The sequence below is a fragment of the Sinocyclocheilus rhinocerous genome, unplaced genomic scaffold, assembly GCF_001515625.1.
Source record: "Sinocyclocheilus rhinocerous isolate Xijiao unplaced genomic scaffold, SAMN03320098_v1.1 scaffold332, whole genome shotgun sequence".
In the NCBI taxonomy this organism is placed as follows: domain Eukaryota; kingdom Metazoa; phylum Chordata; class Actinopteri; order Cypriniformes; family Cyprinidae; genus Sinocyclocheilus; species Sinocyclocheilus rhinocerous.
In genome coordinates, this window is record NW_015638940.1 from 20,272 (window position 1) to 38,484 (window position 18,213).

At 36.1% G+C, this 18,213-nt stretch overlaps 1 protein-coding gene across 3 annotated transcripts in view; it reads left to right on the forward strand.

Annotated features, from left to right (window-relative positions):
- Positions 1-15,332, forward strand: part of tango2 (transport and golgi organization 2 homolog (Drosophila)) — a 28,871-nt gene extending 13,539 nt beyond the window's left edge. For 2 of the 3 annotated variants that reach the window (XM_016565436.1, XM_016565437.1), the window contains exons 4-9: positions 2,943-3,062; positions 4,846-4,960; positions 10,963-11,030; positions 11,214-11,364; positions 13,698-13,802; positions 13,937-15,332. In XM_016565436.1, the coding sequence (XP_016420922.1) occupies positions 2,943-3,062; positions 4,846-4,960; positions 10,963-11,030; positions 11,214-11,364; positions 13,698-13,802; positions 13,937-14,057 (680 nt within the window). In that variant the 3' untranslated portion in view covers positions 14,058-15,332. The remainder of the gene's footprint in view (positions 1-2,942; positions 3,063-4,845; positions 4,961-10,962; positions 11,031-11,213; positions 11,365-13,697; positions 13,803-13,936) is intronic. The other variant, XM_016565438.1, reaches the window with a different exon arrangement.
- The last annotated feature ends 2,881 nt before the right edge of the window (positions 15,333-18,213 follow it).

Genomic DNA, 18,213 nt, shown 5'->3' on the forward strand with positions numbered 1-18,213 from the left:
TTGATCAAAAGTGATGATAAAGGCATTTATAATGTTACAAAAGATTTCTATTTCAGATAAATAGTGTTCATATCGATATCGGAATTATATCGTATCGACCGAAATTAAGAAATATATCGTGATATCAATTTAGGCCATATCGTCCAGCCCTAGTTTAGGTTTGATATTTTTACTATTTGTCCACAAACTAACTAGTCAAATGATGTGGTAGGCTAGTTTGCCTACACTTTTTTCCCCCTAATTTTCATTTTAGCTTTAATATTTTAACTATTTGTCCACTAACTTGCTAGTCGAGTGGTATGGTTTGCTAGCTTGCCTATTTTTTTTTTTCTTTGAATTTTTATATTAGCTTTGATATTTTTAGTACCTTTGCACTCAAGAGGCAGATCTTGTGCTTTTTAGCCTATTATTTAATTCAGAAAATATCAGTAAATTCTGTTTGTGGATATCTAGATTACTTGCTACTATGCGTTTTACATTTCAAAGATTTGATGCCACTGGGAAAATGGCAAAATCCAATTCTTCAAACTACTTCATGCCGGTTTAAACTGCATCATCTAGTGAGTCAGTGAGTATTTGTCAGAACATTCAGTTTGGAGAGAATTATTGAAGATTATGTTTTCCTGAGGAAACACTGAATCATTTAGAAGATAAGCTGGTTGCATCTACTGCTTGAGGGGTTATGATTATGTTTAAGTCTCTTGCATCATGCCTCAGTAGTGGGAATTCAGTCATAATCAATGTGACATTAGAGGAGGAAAAGGTAATCATCCACATTTGTTTAAGTGTCCATTGTCAGGATTCAGCTGACCACCCTCAAGGAGTAAGAAATGTTCAATTGACTGATAACCCACAGTCTGCTAAACAATACATCCCAGAACAAAAATCAGTCATTCCCCTGGCTCCACAAGATTTTTTTTTTTTTCTGTCCATGTTCTGCCATTCAGTCCTTGGATCAGACAGAATTGGATGGCCTTTAATTTATAGGTGCTTTTATGTGTAGTTTTAGAAATAAATTCTGCTGCTAAGGAAAAAGCCCTTACCTGTTTGAAGGAGGGAAGTATGGGGTATGGATGAGAAATGTTGGATGAGAATTTAGCTGAAAGATTGTATGAAACTGAAATGTTCATAGTCTTTGGGTGAAGATGAGAAGGCCAGGTATTTTAAAGATAATATTGGATCTGTTGTCCTGTGAATTGAAGCTAAATGTTACTATTATTAAAGGGGTCATATGATGTTGCTAAAAAGAACATTATTTTGTGTATTTGGTGTAATGAAATGTGTTTATGCGGTTTAAGGATAAAAAAACACATTATTTTCCACATACATTATTGTTTCTCCTCTATGCCCCGCCTTTCTGAAACGTGTCGATTTTTACAAAGCTCATCGGTCAGAAAAAAACGCGTCGATTTTTACAAAGCTCATCGTTCTGAAAAGCGAGGTGTGATCTGATTGGCCAGCTATCCAGTGCGTTGTGATTGGCCGAATACCTCAAGCGTGTGACGGAAATGTTACGCCCCTTACCATATTGTGATGCTGTGTTCCGGAGCGACGAGACAAAAACATTAAAAGCCATTATAAACGAGGAATTTGTTGCATTCAGTGGGGACATAATTCTGAATTATAATGACTTGTACTTTCTTTTTACATGTTGCGTTGCATCGCGCCGCGTAAACATAAAACCATGTCAGCATTTGTGATCGGAGAAATTTGTTTCATTCTCACTAACTCGTGAGGAATATTTTCAAACAAATCTCTCAATTGGCCTGTTCTCATCTCTCGAGTCATCATGAAGTTTAGCTCCAGCAACATCTCCCGGCTATACTGGCGTGCAGACGGCACTGTGACGCCACATGTTGTCAAGGTTCCACGTGCAGTTGGAGATTGCATCGCCAAACATAATCCATAGAGGCCAATCGTCCACAGAATCCAAATCAAGAGTGCATTTCTCCCAACCTTCATCTTTCCACTTTTACGAGACCACGAACCACACACTTAACAAACCATGAATAAACGTTAGACTAACAAACAAAACCGCAAACACAGTATACTGAAACGCAGTGCGCCACTGAGCAGCGCACCACCACTCTCGCAAGCGGCAAGCGCAGACTAATCTACTCTACCAGGATCAGGAAACAGTCCTCCATAAAATGCGTTGCACACATCTGAATATTTGGGTTGAACTGTTGTGGAACAGTGTTGTAAATACAACTTAACCACTGATTTCTAGTCGTGTCCTCTTTTGGAAGGCCAAACAAAGTAGTTTCGCTTTCGCAACGAAACACACAGCGTCTTCACAACATGGCGGCGGCGGTGGCAACAACAATAAAGTTACACCTTCTATCTTTGCGTGAACATTTGGGCTGCGTTATGCAAATCTTCCCACACAGTGATGTAGACATGTGGGGGCATGTTAAAACGAGGTGTTTTAGGAGTGCGTGGACCAGTCTTAACTTTTATAAAGAATATCTCTTTGGGTTTGAGACTTTAGTCTTTGCAACTCTAGGGATCTTCTCTATTCACGAACAGCTTGTAACACTCCAAAGAGAAAGGAAAACTTGAAATCGCATCATATGACCCCTTTAATGGGCCTGTCACTAAATATCAATCACTCTGTGGTTTTGCTGTGTAGTTTTGCATTAAGCTATCTAGCACTGTTGTTTTTGGTAGAATTGAGTGATTCAGTTGTTCAGAATTTCCCCTTTTTTCAAAGCACTAGATCAGTGTGCTTGGCCCTATAAAGTACTTTGTTTTCTTTTCAGTATCAAGATGAAAAATATTATTCTGTAACTTTCAGTCCAGGTCATTCTCAGGGAACATTCCTGAGCTATTCGGTACATCTAAATCTGAACTCCTGCTGGTTTTATTATTATAGCCAGCAGACAGGATTTAATGTCACTTCAACATTAAATCACAATGTGAGTTTTGTTTTCTGTCATTAGGTCTGGACCTGGAAGAGGGGAAGGAAGGCGGATCGTGGCTGGGAATTAGCAAACGAGGGAAACTGGCAGCACTGACCAATTACCTGGATGCACGGCAAAATCCTGACGCTCAGGGGAGAGGTAGTGCATTTCTTTCACCCATTTGTATTAATGTACTCTACTATTACTGAGCAGTTGACTAGACACACTTAATCAACGTATTACCCTGACAAATTACTCTTAATAGTAGCATAATTCACCTTTGAAAAGCCTTCATCATCCATGTATTTTCTGTTCAAGTAAGCAGGCATGCAGAGATTATTTTCCTGTTTTTTATATATATATATGTGTGTGTATAAAAAAACGGCTCAAGCCGATCGAGTCTCTCATTAAAATTTGCTATATGCAAACATATATCATGGACTAATATACTGAAGAGTCTTATGCAACAAACACCTCTATACATGCACACCTCCAAATCCTTTTTTTATGTATTGTCTTATAGTATACAAGCATAAAGCTGAAACAAATTTTACCAAAGAACGGAAGTGCTGAGAAAGTAAAAACAGCCCAAAGGGGTTTGTACAAAATACTTTCTCACAAATAAAAAATAAATTAGATTTTCAAATCAGCAAAAGAAATAATAACAATAACTAGATTTTTACATTTTTCTGAAGAAAATGTGAGTGGTGCTTGCCTTTGCAAAACTCACAGACGATGATAGAAATGGCCACATTTTTCACAATTTCACAATTTCTAGATATGGCCGGGGACTGGACTGGAATTTTCATCCATCTTATCAAGGTGATGCTATGCGGATGCTAAGGCCTTCTTAGCGTTTTTTAGCATGTTGCTATTTTTTAGGGTAATCTGGGTGGTGGTTAAGGCATTGCTAGGTGGTTTTTAGGATATTCTGGCTGGTTGTTAAACCATATTAATCGAAAGAGCCCATGACTAAGTGTCTGGTCCCTGGATAGGACTCGGGTCCCTCCGTCCGTCTTGGTTTATGGAAATTTTCATGGCACACTTCACTCCTCAGTAAAAACTGTATGATTTGAGGTATCATTCATCAGAGGTTTACAACAAACCTTTGACCGAGAGCAATAATAATAGAGATACTTGTATTTGCAAGAAACACTAACAATAATTATAATAATGTAAAAAGAAACTAAAAGAAATGAAAAGAAAGTACTATCCACATGCGCCACCAGAGTACTTTGATGTTTAATAGATGGTTCTTCGGATCAGTTGAGATTAAAATGACCCTAGTTTTAACACATTGCAGATTTTTTACATTTTCACCTACATTTTCAAATTTTGCTGCTCCAATATGAAGCTTATTCTAATGATGTAGTTTTTCTTTACTCATAACCCACCATGCTGAAGAAGTTAGGCTGAATATTAAGTGGAGTTGCCTTAATTGTGTTATTCTTAATGATTGCTGACATGTTATGGGTGGTGAGGCCGGAGACGTGAACAGCTGTTCACTGCAGATCTCCACTCAGCTGAACTAGACTCCTCACTGTCATCACTCCAATGTCTGTTTAGGTTCTTCAAGGCCTCTTTATAAGCTGACACCTCACTAGCACTTACCATCAAAAGCATGTCGAACACACCCCACCCCTCTGTTCCCAAGCCATGTCACTAAATATAATGCAAACAACCCAGCTGTTATTTGGATGGTTGTACAAAACAGCTGCGTGCAAGAGCTGGAGCAATATGGCTCAGTACATGTTGTTCAACAAATTGCATTCATTTGAGCAATTAGTTCTCTAAATCTGCCTAAATTACTTATTTGAGAGTGGACAAAATTAAATGACCTTCACCATGCAGTTCACAACCCATTCTTCCTCTTTCACAATCCATGGTTGTAATAAATTGGATTATTGATACACGCTTGTCTGCATTTATCATTTTTGCTCAGGTTCCCTGGTGTCCAACTATTTGATGGATAACTTGGACAGTTTTGCGTACCTCCGTAAAGTGTCTTCAGAAGCTCATTTATATAATGGCTTCAATCTCCTTACTGCTGACTTCAGGTGAGTGGTGGAAGGCAAATCTTGGTTGGCTCTTTTCATTATCTATAACCTTGCTTAAATGGTGAATACATCGAAATAATCATAAATGGTTTACTGTTAGCGATTTCCCTCAATTTGTGAAAGCATTTAAATTCAAACTCATTCAAATAGGTGTTTTTTCTGTTTTAATCTGTTTGTTGTTGAGGTGAATTTGTTATATTTGTTGGAGTGTTTGGTGGCAAATACAGTCATAATTTAGTTTAGTTATCATAGTACATCAAACTCTAATTATTATCAGACTCTAAAAGATCATTTAAATTAGACATTTAATGAAGTGGCTTATTGATTGAAATTCTGTCAAATAATGAAACCTGAAATGCCTTTGTTTCTTACATTTAAAGAAAGAAAATTAAATGATAAGTGATGCCATTCTTACTTCAGTCTTTCAGTTAAATCCAATTAAATCATGTACATTTCAGATGTCAGTTTACTAATTAAAACCACTTGTCACTAATTCTAACCAAATCTGTTTAAAGAGATGCAAAGTTTTGAGAAATAACTCTAAAATTACTACAAGTGAAGTGCCTCTCTTTCATGATCTCACTTTCTTTATCATTTGTTATGAGGATGACATGACAGTGATGATACTGTCTTAAGCTCTGGAGTCCTTAAGAGGGACAGCAGGCACTGGTGCCGCCACCTGCTCTCCATATACTGAAGCTCAAGAAATCTATTTAGAATATAGTCCGAACAGATGGCGTGTTTCCAGCAGCGTGACTTTCTCAGAACATAGTAATTTGAGGCGATTTAAAGGGATACTCCACCCCAAAATGAAAATTTTGTCATTAATCACTTACCCCCATGTCGTTCCAAACCCCTAAAAGCTTCGTTCGTCTTCGGAACACAATTTAAGATATTTTGGATGAAAACCGGGAGGCTTGTGACTGTCCCATTGACTGCCAAGTAAATTACACTGTCAAGGTCCAGAAAAGTATGAAAGACATCGTCAGAATAGTCCATCTGCCATCAGTGGTTCAACCGTAACGTTATGAAGCGACGAGAATACTTTTTGTACGCGAAGAAAACAAAAATAACGACTTTATTCAACAATTCATCTCCTCTTTGTCTCTCTGCATCACTGTAGCGCCATTTTGGAGAATAACTGATCGCAAGCAGCGTACGCTATTCTGTGTCAACCGCGCTGCACGGATGCACTGTTTCTTTCAAATCAAAGCGTGAATACACGTAGAAAACATATCCTTGTGTCACGGCTGACACAGAATAGCATACGCTGCTTGCGTTCAGTGGTTATTCTCCAAAATGGCGCTACAGTGATGCGGAGAGACACAGAGGAGATCGTTATTTTTGTTTTCTTCACGTAAATATCTTAAATTGTGTTCCGAAGACGAATGAAGCTTTTAGGGGTTTGGAACGACATGGTGGTAAGTGATTAATGACAACATTTTCATTTTGGGGTGGAGTATCCCTTTAAGAAGATGGGTTTCATGATTCCACATATTAAAGGTAAAAATAATTACATTTATTGAAATAATTCATGTTTTTTTGTGTGTATAATACCATAATGCTGGTTCAGTGTAGAGGATGTCTATTTTATATTGCATTAACAAACTAGTAGCCTAAGAATGCATTCACAGTTCACTGTAACATGAACAACAGCAATAGGAGTGAACACATACACTATAGCTGAGTAGTGTTCATTGATTTGATTGACGCTGCCATGTGTATTTAGCTAGATATTAGGATGTACTTAAAACTCTTCGATTGTGTCTGTCTCTTGTCCTTAAATTAATCATCTCCTACCTTTTTATTCAGTGTTACTAATATTTTCCATGTTTTGTGTTGTGACCATTATCATTTAAGGAAAACTGTCCTCTTTATTTCTTTTAATTCTTCCAGATACATTAATCACAGTAGTTAGCCGTGTGCTAGAGACTTGGGGCAAGACATCATCACCCTATCATTTAGCTTGCTGAAAGGCTGTCTGCTAATGTAGTGATGGATTACTTAAGTCCATGCTGTCATCTGAGGGACTGGGGGGGATAATATTTGTCCATTTGTCTCTTCAAGCGGGTATTTATAAACAGAAAATACATTGGAAGGCCACTCAGACTCCCAAACCCAGTAATGAAACCGAAGGCGATAGCCATGCAGAGTGTTATTCATTTGTTTACCCTTTTAATAAACAAGATCATTATTGAGCTTATCGGACTCTCCCTTTCTTTCCTTGGCCACAAAGGACAAAATGATACATGTCCAGATGAACTCTGAGGAATTACAATGGGCATTTTGTGCTGAAATCAATACAACTGTCTTCTGTAAATAGAGACGGCCTTTCTTAAAGAATAAAGAGGTTTTGTTTGTTCCTCTACAGGGATGTGACTGACAACACTGATAATTTCCTTATGTTTTATATGATATTTCAGCCCAATTAAACATTTTTCTGCTTGTTTAGATCATGCTTGGTATTAAAATTCCGCTTTGAGTGTGCTGCTCATCGCTTTCACATATAGACTATATAGATTCTTTCAAGGGCTCATTTCATGAGGAATCAAATTTTCCTTGAACTTTGGTGTTTAAAGGGTTCGATTAAAGTGTTCGTTCTGTAAATTTCAGAACTTCCTCCCCAGTGAAAAAGGACAATTTATTGTAACAGGGCTGCAAAAAATAGCTCATTCTTTACTTTCTTTTGGGGTCAGTAAGATTTTTTAAAATGTGGTTTTAAAAAGTCTTTTATGCTCACCAAAGCCTCATTTATTTGATCAGAAATATAGTATATACTGTAGTATGTGACCCTGGACCACAAAACCAGTCATAAGGGTCAATTTTTGAAAAAAACTTTCCATTGATGTATGGTTTGTTAGGATAGGACCATATTTGGCCGAGATACAACTATTTGAAAATCTGGAATCTGAGGGTGCAAAAAAATCTAAATATTGAGAAAATCACCTTTAAAGTTGTCCAAATTATATATTTACAGTAGGAAATTTACAAAATATCTTCATGGAACATGATCTTTACTTAATGTCCTAATGATTTTTGGCATAAAAGAAAAATCAATAATTTTGACCCATACAATGTATTTTTGGCTATTGCTACAAATATACCCCAGCGACTTAAGGCTGGTTTTGTGGTCCAGGGTCACATATTGTGAAATATTATAAATAAATATTATTTAAAACAATATTTTTTTAATTAAGTTGTAAAAATTTGAAATAGTTTTCTCTTTTTATGTATTTTCAAATGTAATTCAATTCTCTGTTGGCACCACTGAATCTTCAGCAGCCATTACGCCAAATCTTCAGTGTCACATCATGATACTTCAGAAATCATTCTAATATGCTGATATGCTTTAGAAAGGTTTCAAAACAAAACCGTTGTGCTGCTTAATGTTTTTTGGTAATTGTGATAAAAAAATTATTTGATTAATATAAAGTTCAAATGAACTGCATTTATTTTTTTATTTTGTTTACTATTGAATGGAAGACTTATATTAACCAAACTTTAATCAAACTTTCCTTGATAATTGGAGATTAAAGTGTTCATTTTGTAAATTTCAGAACTTCATCCCTAGTGAGAAAAGACCATTTACTAAAACGGAGCGGCAAAAATGACTGGTTCTGTACTTCCTCAACTTTCTGATGTCAGGCAGATTACTTTATTTTAACACATGCACATGTGACCATCCACATTTACGCTATGTCAATGATGCCTATTCAGTCAAGGTGGGGTAATGTAGAGGAAGTAAGATTGGTTCTATCTGTGTTGAGCTGTTTTGTTTTGATCCTGTCCGAATGTAATGCAGGCTTTGCATAGAGCCTGCTTTGAAGAATGGAGCTGTTAAAAAATTGCTTAGAGCTAAAAGCAAACCTGCAGTTCACAAATAAATGTTTCTAATTTCACATGCAAATAGGGCATTTACACTGAAGGGAGAGCAGTAACTACTTAAATATAATAAAAATAAAAATTTTTAAACATTCTAACAACTGGACATTATGAAAAAATAAAAACGGGTAGAAATAAAAATATATATAAAAAAATTAATGATATAATATAACCTGATAAATCTTTAAACTGATTTTTAAACTTTAACTTGGATTTGTTTTCTGTATATTATAATTATTATATTATGTTACTATATATTGTGTATGGAATTTATGGATGTAGCTGGATAGGGTTACTGTTATGAGTGTAGTTATAATTAGATTCCTGAAAGTTGGTATGATAGATGGGTGTGAAAGTTGGGTGTGTAACCCTAAAATTTTTGTCTGCTGACTAGTTGACTGGCTGTTTTAGCTGTGTAAGGCTTGGTCTTTCTGGTCCAAATCTCAGAACGAAATCACCTTGGCATAATGCTTAAAACTGGTAACTGAAAATGTCGCTATTTGAGTTTATTTTGCGAAATAATATTAATAAAAGCGTGTCTCCGGAACAAAATTCATTTGTAACTTGATCTGATTGTTGGTTTTCTAGCAATTGTTGTACTGCATAAATACATCATTAGAAGACTATTTGGCTCTTATGCCCCAGTGTTTAGAGTCTTTCAGTGCAATTAATGCATTAGTGGAGATAGATAAGGCCATTATTAAAAGGTATTATGTGTGTGCCAGTGTAATTTGCTCAAATTAAGTTCTTTTTATAGACTCAGCTGGCGTAATGGGGAGTTATGTATATTTAAACAATAAGACACAAGATATAAACAGTAGTTACAGGTGTTTTGTGTCATTGCTTTTACTATATTATGTATTTTAGCATGTCTGGAATGTTACATTGACCAATCATCATCCCGGTCCAGAACTAATCATTTAATAAGTATATAATATAAACAATATGTTGAGCTTGTAAATAAATAAAACTGAATACAGAGAGAAAATCAACTTTGTAATCTCTTCAGTGCACTAAATCCTCCAAAAAAAAAGTAATGTAGTTCAGCAAAATGCCATTAATAAACATTCACTGGAAGATTCCTAAAACAGATGTGGTTTTACTGAAAGTCGGCATTCTGCATACTTATTTTATCCCTAGTACATATGCATACTTATTTTATCCCTAGTACATATACAACGGGGTCTAGTCTCCAGAGTTCTGAGGCTTCTGAAGTCCTTTCCTCGCTGTCTGACTTTCTCTTCGTCGTGGTTTGTCATCGCTGCCAAACTGTTCCACCAGCATTATTGATGTCCCTCTCAAAGTGCTTTCAGAAACCCTAAATTGGCCATTTCTCCTTTCATAGCCGTCCTCCTGTGTCTCCTGGGCCAATAAAATGTCCTCTGAAACACACGGCTGTATCACCATAGTTCCATCAGGAGTAATGTGCTTTATTGAGGATCCATCCACTAGATTCATGTGTATGAAAACAGGAACATGTCTAATCAGATAAATTGTGATTATGATATAGTGACTGAGCTCATACATACAAACTAAAAGGATATTCTCTCTCCTCCTTAAATACAGACTGATTTAGGAAGATTTATTTCATGAGCTGATGAAGGACAGAGACTGTCTATTCTACTCGTTCTGTCTGTCTGTCTGTTCTGTCATTCTATCTATGTATCGTTCTGTCTATCTGTCGTTCTTTCATTCTATCATTCTATCTATTGTTCTATCTATCTGTCTATAACAAAGCATATGGAAAATGTCTGTATAATGTTTATTTGTGTGTGTGTGTGTGTGTTTGTATAATAAATGGCTTATTTTGTTTTTGTGAGTTTTGATACTATATTAGTTAGAATGTATTGATTTGCACTGTGTAACCCTAAACTATATGCATATTTATATGATAAATGATTTGTTTTGTTTGTGCATGTTTTGCTACTTTATTAATTAGGATATGTTGATTTGCGCTGACTTATTCTACAGTTCTATATATATATGCATTACATAACTATGTAAATTTGGTTCTGTGTTTACAATGACAAATGATGCAAAAATAGCTGTAAATATGTGTTTAATTGTGTTTTAGCAGTGAGCACTAACTCATTTTTTTCTCGCTGTTTTGTTGGATGCAGGGCCAATGAAGACACATTGTGTTACTATGGAAACACGGGCAGTTCAGAGCCCATTCATCTCAAAGCAGGTTTGTTCAGTCCCTCAGTTAGCGCTCTGTGTTCAGATGCTAGTGGTCTTGCATAAAGCACTGCTGTTTGCAGTGTTACACCTACCGTCTGCAATACAGACCACTTTCACTCGTTCAGCACCAGATTGGTGGGTGTGTCTCACTCAAAGCTCACAGGAAGTGATGGATGATTGTTTGTTTCAGCAGGAATCTACGGGTTGAGTAACTCTCTTCTGGAAACTCCGTGGAGAAAACTGCAGCACGGCAAACGGCTGTTCACCAGTGTAGTGAACAAAACACTGTCCCCTGATGGCTTAGTGCAAGAACTGCTCCATATCCTCAATAATGAGGAGCTGTAAGTGTGCACACTCCTTCATTATGAAAATTAGTATTCTCTTGCTTTTTTCTTTTGTTTCTCTTTATCTTCCATCTATCTTTCTTAAACAAAGAAACCAGCATCCATCCTTTTTGATCCTCAAGAAGCACTTGAGACACAAAGCAAATGGATTATTAGAAAGTTACTTTATAGAATCTTTGAAGCACAAGCAGCATGATTTTTTAAGTCTTTCTTATTTCCTCAGGTTTTGTAAGGTGAATGCAGGCAGTATATCATAATGAATTTAGATATTAAAAAGCAGCTCTTCAGAGCCACATACTGGATGAGTCCAAGCCTTACTTCCATGTTAAGCATAGTTGTTTTTCAATATTTTTTTATTACAGATTTCTTTTTTCAGATTTGATCACTTTAAGTTTTCAGAGACAGTGTCACATGTGTATAACTCTGTTTGTGTTTGAAGGCATGGAAGTGAGAGCGGGGGTTCCAGGGAGTTTTATAAATTTGTGACAGACAGATTGCCTACCCATGTCAGCAATGACCTTCTAGATCATGTAGATGCATTAATGGGGCGGAAACAGCCGTCTGATTAGACATTATGGACCAATTTGCATTCATAACATAATTATGTATTCATCAGTGAGAGTAATTCATTTAAAACCAGTTACAATGTTTTAAGTAAATAAGACCTATCAGTTGTGTCAGTTCTTAAAACTTATATTTTCCAAGCGTTGCAACTAATTAAGTTAGTATATATACTAAGTATATATACACATCCATTCAAAAGTATGGGGTATAGATTTTTTTTTTCTTTTTAAGAAATTATTACTGTTATTCAGCAAGGATGCGTTGATTAGATCAAGTGACAGTAAAGACATTTATAATGCTGCAAAAGATTTATATTCCAAATAAATGCTGTTCTTTTGAACTTTGTAGTGTAGTGTTTGTCTTTTTAAATTGTAATGCTTCACAATATTTTTGTTTTTCATCAAATAAATGCATCCTTGATGAGCATAAGAGACTTCTTTCAAAAACATAAAAAATGTTATCAACCCCAAACTTTTGAACGGTAGTGTTTATGTGTGTATGTATACACACACCACTGTATTTTTTTATTATTATTTATCAACATTTTCAGGACAAATATGAATACTTGTATACAGGGGTGTCATGCACTAATTATTTGTGAGGGGGCACGAGTGGGGGGGGGGGCCTCTCATGCTTGTCATGTGACCCACAGCAGCCACGTGACACACAGCAGCCACAATAGCACTCATGTTTTATTTATTTATTTTCCTTTTTATTCGAAACATTACCAAACGCATTAACTATATCATGAAATATCTCGATTCTCACCTTTATAGATTATGTTAGTTGATCTATAGTGGGCGATGGTCAAAGTAGCCTAATAATGTAGTCTATTAACTATACATAAAAACCTGTCTGTTTATTTAAGTAACAGATATGGGTGTCATGCCATAGCCTAAAATATTTTTAATACGACTGACTTTAACAGTCAAGATGGCGCCGAGCATGGCAGCGGTGTTGTGTGGAGCACGCTCCCAAGAATTTCACTCACCAAGGCACATGTGCTGTGGTGATGTGACAATAAAAGTGATTTGATTTGATTTATATTTAATGTGAATTTAACATTGAAAGTTAATGTGAATAAAAACATTGTAAGTTAGGCTACTTATCATAACACTTTCATTGTACAGAAAGAGAGCAACGAAATTTACTTGATCAAAGAACATTTTCACTGACAGTCTAGAGTTTAAGCACTCTCAAAAACTCCCATTAAAATCACTGAAGCTGTTTACACTGTGAAATGAATATCTTACTTACAGATTCATACACACATCTGCAGTTTGTTGTTTCTAACCAGAGAAATCGCCAGAAAGAGGTATTCAGACAGCGAGCGAGTGAAGAAAACACCGGCATTTTAGCGATGACTCATCTGAACACCTCTGATTGGCCATTGCACTCATAAGCTCAACAGCATTGTGTGTGATTGGTTATAACGCGCAGTGCTGTAAAACGCATCTGTATCTGGCTCAGCGCCAGACAGCGAATGCAGATTTGAATTTTAGCAGCTGATGATATGACGCGCTGAACAATTTAATCATGCTGGTGTGATTGTATCAAATATAGAAAATATTATTCGGCTATTTTTTGTCTTTTGGAAGTTGCAATCAAATTCCACTTGGCTCTAAAATCACTTTGAATGGGCATGACGCCTCTGCTTGTATACTTGTAGGATTTCTCTGCATTCTTAAAATGCTCAGGTCTTTATCAAAGCATCAGCATGATTTGTCACACTAGAGTCGTAAGAATCTCACCTCTGCTCTTTCCAGAAACACCCCGGACCCTGCACAGGAAAATCAAGGTGTGGGCTTCAGTAAGGCCATACTCCGAGCTCTGTCTGCAGTGTGTGTGCGCTCACCAGGATACGGCACAAGGTCCCCTCATGCTATTCCTACTCTTACTTCTTTCTCTCTCCATAGAGCAGGGTGACACTCAACCAATTCATGCTGCACTTTCTATTTTACCTCCAATTTTGAAGTTTGACCAGTGTCATATTTTTGTCTCTCAGGACCAATACAGTCATCCTCATCGACCGAGAGGGAAACGTGAGCTTTACGGAGCGCACCATGCTAAACTGTGACCTCACCCAGTGGAGCACAAATAGCTTCCACTTCAAACTGCAAGAATGAGGGCCAGATGCCAGGCCAGGGGAAGAAGACTCTCACGCTGTGCCTTTATCCAGCCACTATCTGCTCAAGCCATGCACCACTGTTTCTACCAATATGAACATCAAGATTTAATTCAGACTTTCCAGTTGAAATAGGAAAGTGGTTCATTATTGCTACTGCTCTGTTCTGCTCTGTTCTGTTCTGAGAGGAAGCTTGGTAGCACGTTTTTTTTTCTAGGTAATTGTTCTTTCTAATAACCAATGGCTCATGAGAAGGCTCACAAGGAATCTGCAGCCACAAACATCAGATTTCCATACAGTTTACAAGACAGACACAGAATTCCAGATTTCTTTCAGATCAGTTCAAAAAGGTGCGCAGATTCCGTCTGAATCTACTCATGAGGTGTGACTTTGAGTTCATGTCATTCAATCTGCAATTATTAATGAATATAGATGTGGATAAGGTTGAAGAATGTAAAATGTTATTCATCATCCACTGAATCCCAAACAAACTGTCATTGGCATGAAATGCTGTTGGACAGAATCGTTTAAGGAACAAGATGTCTACTGCCAAAGAATGATTGTGTTAGTCACAATCTTTATGAACACAAGAAAATAAATCGTCTTCATAATCTTGCACAATGTAAACTGTACTTGCTATTCAGTGTGGTAGTGATCCACTGTAATACCTTTCACTCAGGAACTCCCTGAGAGCTACTGCCAAAAAAAAATTGAGACCATTTTTCTTCTTTTTCTTCATCTTAAATTGAAAGGATGTTTTTTTTGTCATATTAAATGAAACCATTTTGATTTCACTTCGAAAGTGTTGAAAGTTTGAAGTCTGTATGGTTTGGTATTTCCATTGCTGCTTTCATAATCTTATCTGATTTCTAATATCAACGCATCAATGCATTTTGTCAGCTGTCAGGAATCCAATATGATCTTGTCATTTAAAGTCACGTCTATGGTTAATAACAGTGTGCCCGAAATGTAGTATTCAGCTTTTAAATGACAGTTGCGGCCTCTTGGCTTTTTGTTATGTGTGTGTGTGTGTGTGTGTGTGTGTGTGTGTGTGTGTCTTAGTTAATAACAGTGAAAGATACACATTTTTAGCCAGACCTAATTATCTTTTCTGAACTGACAGCAACAAGGTAGGTAACAGAATACCAAGGTAATGGAAATCAGTCAGGTATTCTGTTGAGTGTCAAGAATAAAAGAGATGCGATTGACCTCACAACATAAAGCTATCATGTTGTTTAATCTATTGCAACTGTTATTTATATATTGGAATGTGACTGATTGTGGTCTGCTGCCATCTAGGGACAAGTAACATTTTTAAAGCCCAGATGGTGAAGCTGTTACTAAATTAAACTACATTTATTTGTGAAAATTGTCTTGAATTATTTAGACAAAGACAATGATCATCACTCAAAAATTTGAATGAGAAACAAAGGAACCCACTGTTTAGTAGTTCGGTTGCCACTTGTATGTATTACCAAATTATTTTTGATCCGTTTAGAATTACATTTCCCTCTTTCTATGCATTCTTACTATTCAAATGTCATCAAAGATAGTTCATTCATGACCATGATGATACATTAGTTGGATTTGATCTTCTCAATATCTCTATCCATTCTGCATTTCCAAAGAGTGTAAGGAAATATAAATTTAGAGAGAGAAAAAAAAGTTATGATTAGGTGTATTAGTCTGAAATGAAGAACAAGTCCCCCATATCATATTTTCTTTAGGCTGTATTGATAATATTAATGCATATAAAGAAAGTGATTTTCTGCCTTTAGACAGACACAACAAACACTGAATCAGTAAATATGCTTCATTAAAATACCTTGATTCCAAATATAAAACACAAAAATGCAAGGAACCGCAAAATAATTCTTTATTTAATCAAAAAAAAGTCCGTATTTGAAATGATGCTAATATTAACAGATTTTTCATGCCTGGTGGACTGATTTAAACGCATTATTATAACGATTTTGAATACATCATACAGAGTTGAGCTTTTCATAGCAAGAGAGACTGACAAGGAATAATGCATTATTAAAATCTTACAGCAATGTGAGAGCCAAGATGGACAGGCGTGTTATTACTTTTATATCCTTTTTGCACCATGGTTATAACAAGAAAAAAGACATGTCACTCCAGACAATATACCCAACCTCACAGTGCACAATCTGTAGACACAATATACATTTTTTATTATTATTATTTTTATTACAATTGTAAAATGTAATACTTTTTGTTAAATTTTTAACAGCATTCATGAAACAGCAAACATGTTAAATATCATACATAAATATATAAAATTGATATATAAATATATCAAATCATGTGACTACTTGGCCTTATAAAAATGTGTCAAATTGCTCTGATCTGACATTTATGAAAAATAACCTTGCCCTGAGAGCAAAGTTAAACCTTTTGTTTGCAGATCCACCTTCACTATAGAGTCTGCTTTTCCATGAACGTGTGCTAATAGTAAGCTTGTATTTTATTTTTTTTTTTTATTTTAAATGTTATCTTATTTTATTTATTTTTTTCCTCAGGTAATTTCTTCCTTGCAGTTACGCTGTTTGCCTTTGAACGTCGCTGTATTACCAATCTTGGCGCTTTCGAACTCCTCGGCTCCCTTACATTGGCATTGTGGGTAAAGTAGTGCAGCGAATATTGCGACACCTTGCAACTTATTCTTTTTAAATAGACAAAGAACTACAATTACAGTGAGGCGCGAGGAACAAGTTTAGTAACAGTGCCTTGTCTTAAAGGGGTCATATGATGCGATTTCATTTTTTCCTTTCTCTTTGGAGTGTTACAAGCTCTTGGTGCATAAACGGGAGATGGAAATATGAGAAAGCTAACTTGACTGAGTATGTGGAAATGGTGGAGGATGGTTTAGACATAAATGAAGTAAGAAATGGAGATGACATAGAAGCTATAAGTGAGAAAATTATAGGGGTCATGAAAAATGCAGCAGTAAGTAATATTCCTAAGAGTAAAGGAAGAAGAAAGACAAAAATGGTACCATGGTGGAATAAGGAGTGTGATGAAGCTATTAGAAGGAAAAGGAGAGCATACAAGAAAGTAAGAAGAATGCATAACTATCAAGATTTAATGGAATATAAGAGAGAACATAAGGAGTGTGATGAAGCTTTTAGAAGGAAAAGGAGAGCATACAAGAAAGTAAGAAGAATGCATAACTATCAAGATTTAATGGAATATAAGAGAGAACAAGCAAAAGTAAAAGAGGTGGTAAGAAGGGTAAAAAGGCAACATTGGAGAGATTTCTGTGACAGAATAGGGGAAAGTACATCAATAGAAGAGGTATGGAATATGATCAGAAGAATGAATGGAATAAGGAAGGAGATAGAATATCCTGTTTTAAATGAAGGGGAAGTCATAGCAGTAGAAAACAGTGAGAAAGCAGAAATGTTTTGTAATACATTTATAAAAGTAAACGGTACGGAAAATCTGACTGAAGAATTTAAGAGGGAAAGGGAGGAAATATTAAAAGAGCATCCTCATCTATTGGACAAAAAAAAGGAAAGCGATAATATAATGGATGTCCCATTTGGAATGACGGAACTAAAACGAGCGCTGAGGAGAATGAGAGAAACTACTCCTGGTCAAGATGAAATCAGCTATTATATGATCAAGCAGAATCTTGAATCTTGAATCTTAAGTGAGGAATCATCGAGAGTAATGTTATTGTTGTTAGAATTCGTTTGGGAAATGGGGGTACTACCACAAAGTTGGAAAGAGGCACTGGTATTGCCAATAAGGCCAATAAGGAAGGATCCAAGTAAGCCGGCTAATTATAGACCAATAGCCCTTACATCTCATGTAGGGAAAGTGATGGAGAGAATGATAACGGACAGACTAGTTTATTTTTTGGAAAAAGAAGGAAAATTATCACCTTATCAAAGTGGATTTAGGGTAGGAAGAGGAACTATGGATCCGGTTATGTGTTTGGAAGCGGAAATAAAGAAGGCTCTATCAAATAAAGAATCAGTAACTGCCGTGTTTTTCGATATTGAAAAAGCCTATGACATGTTATGGAGAGAGGGTTTGATGATAAAATTGCCATGTTTTAAAAAGCCTATGACATGTTATGGAGAGAGGGTTTGATGATAAAATTGGAGGAGATGGGGGAGATGGGGGTA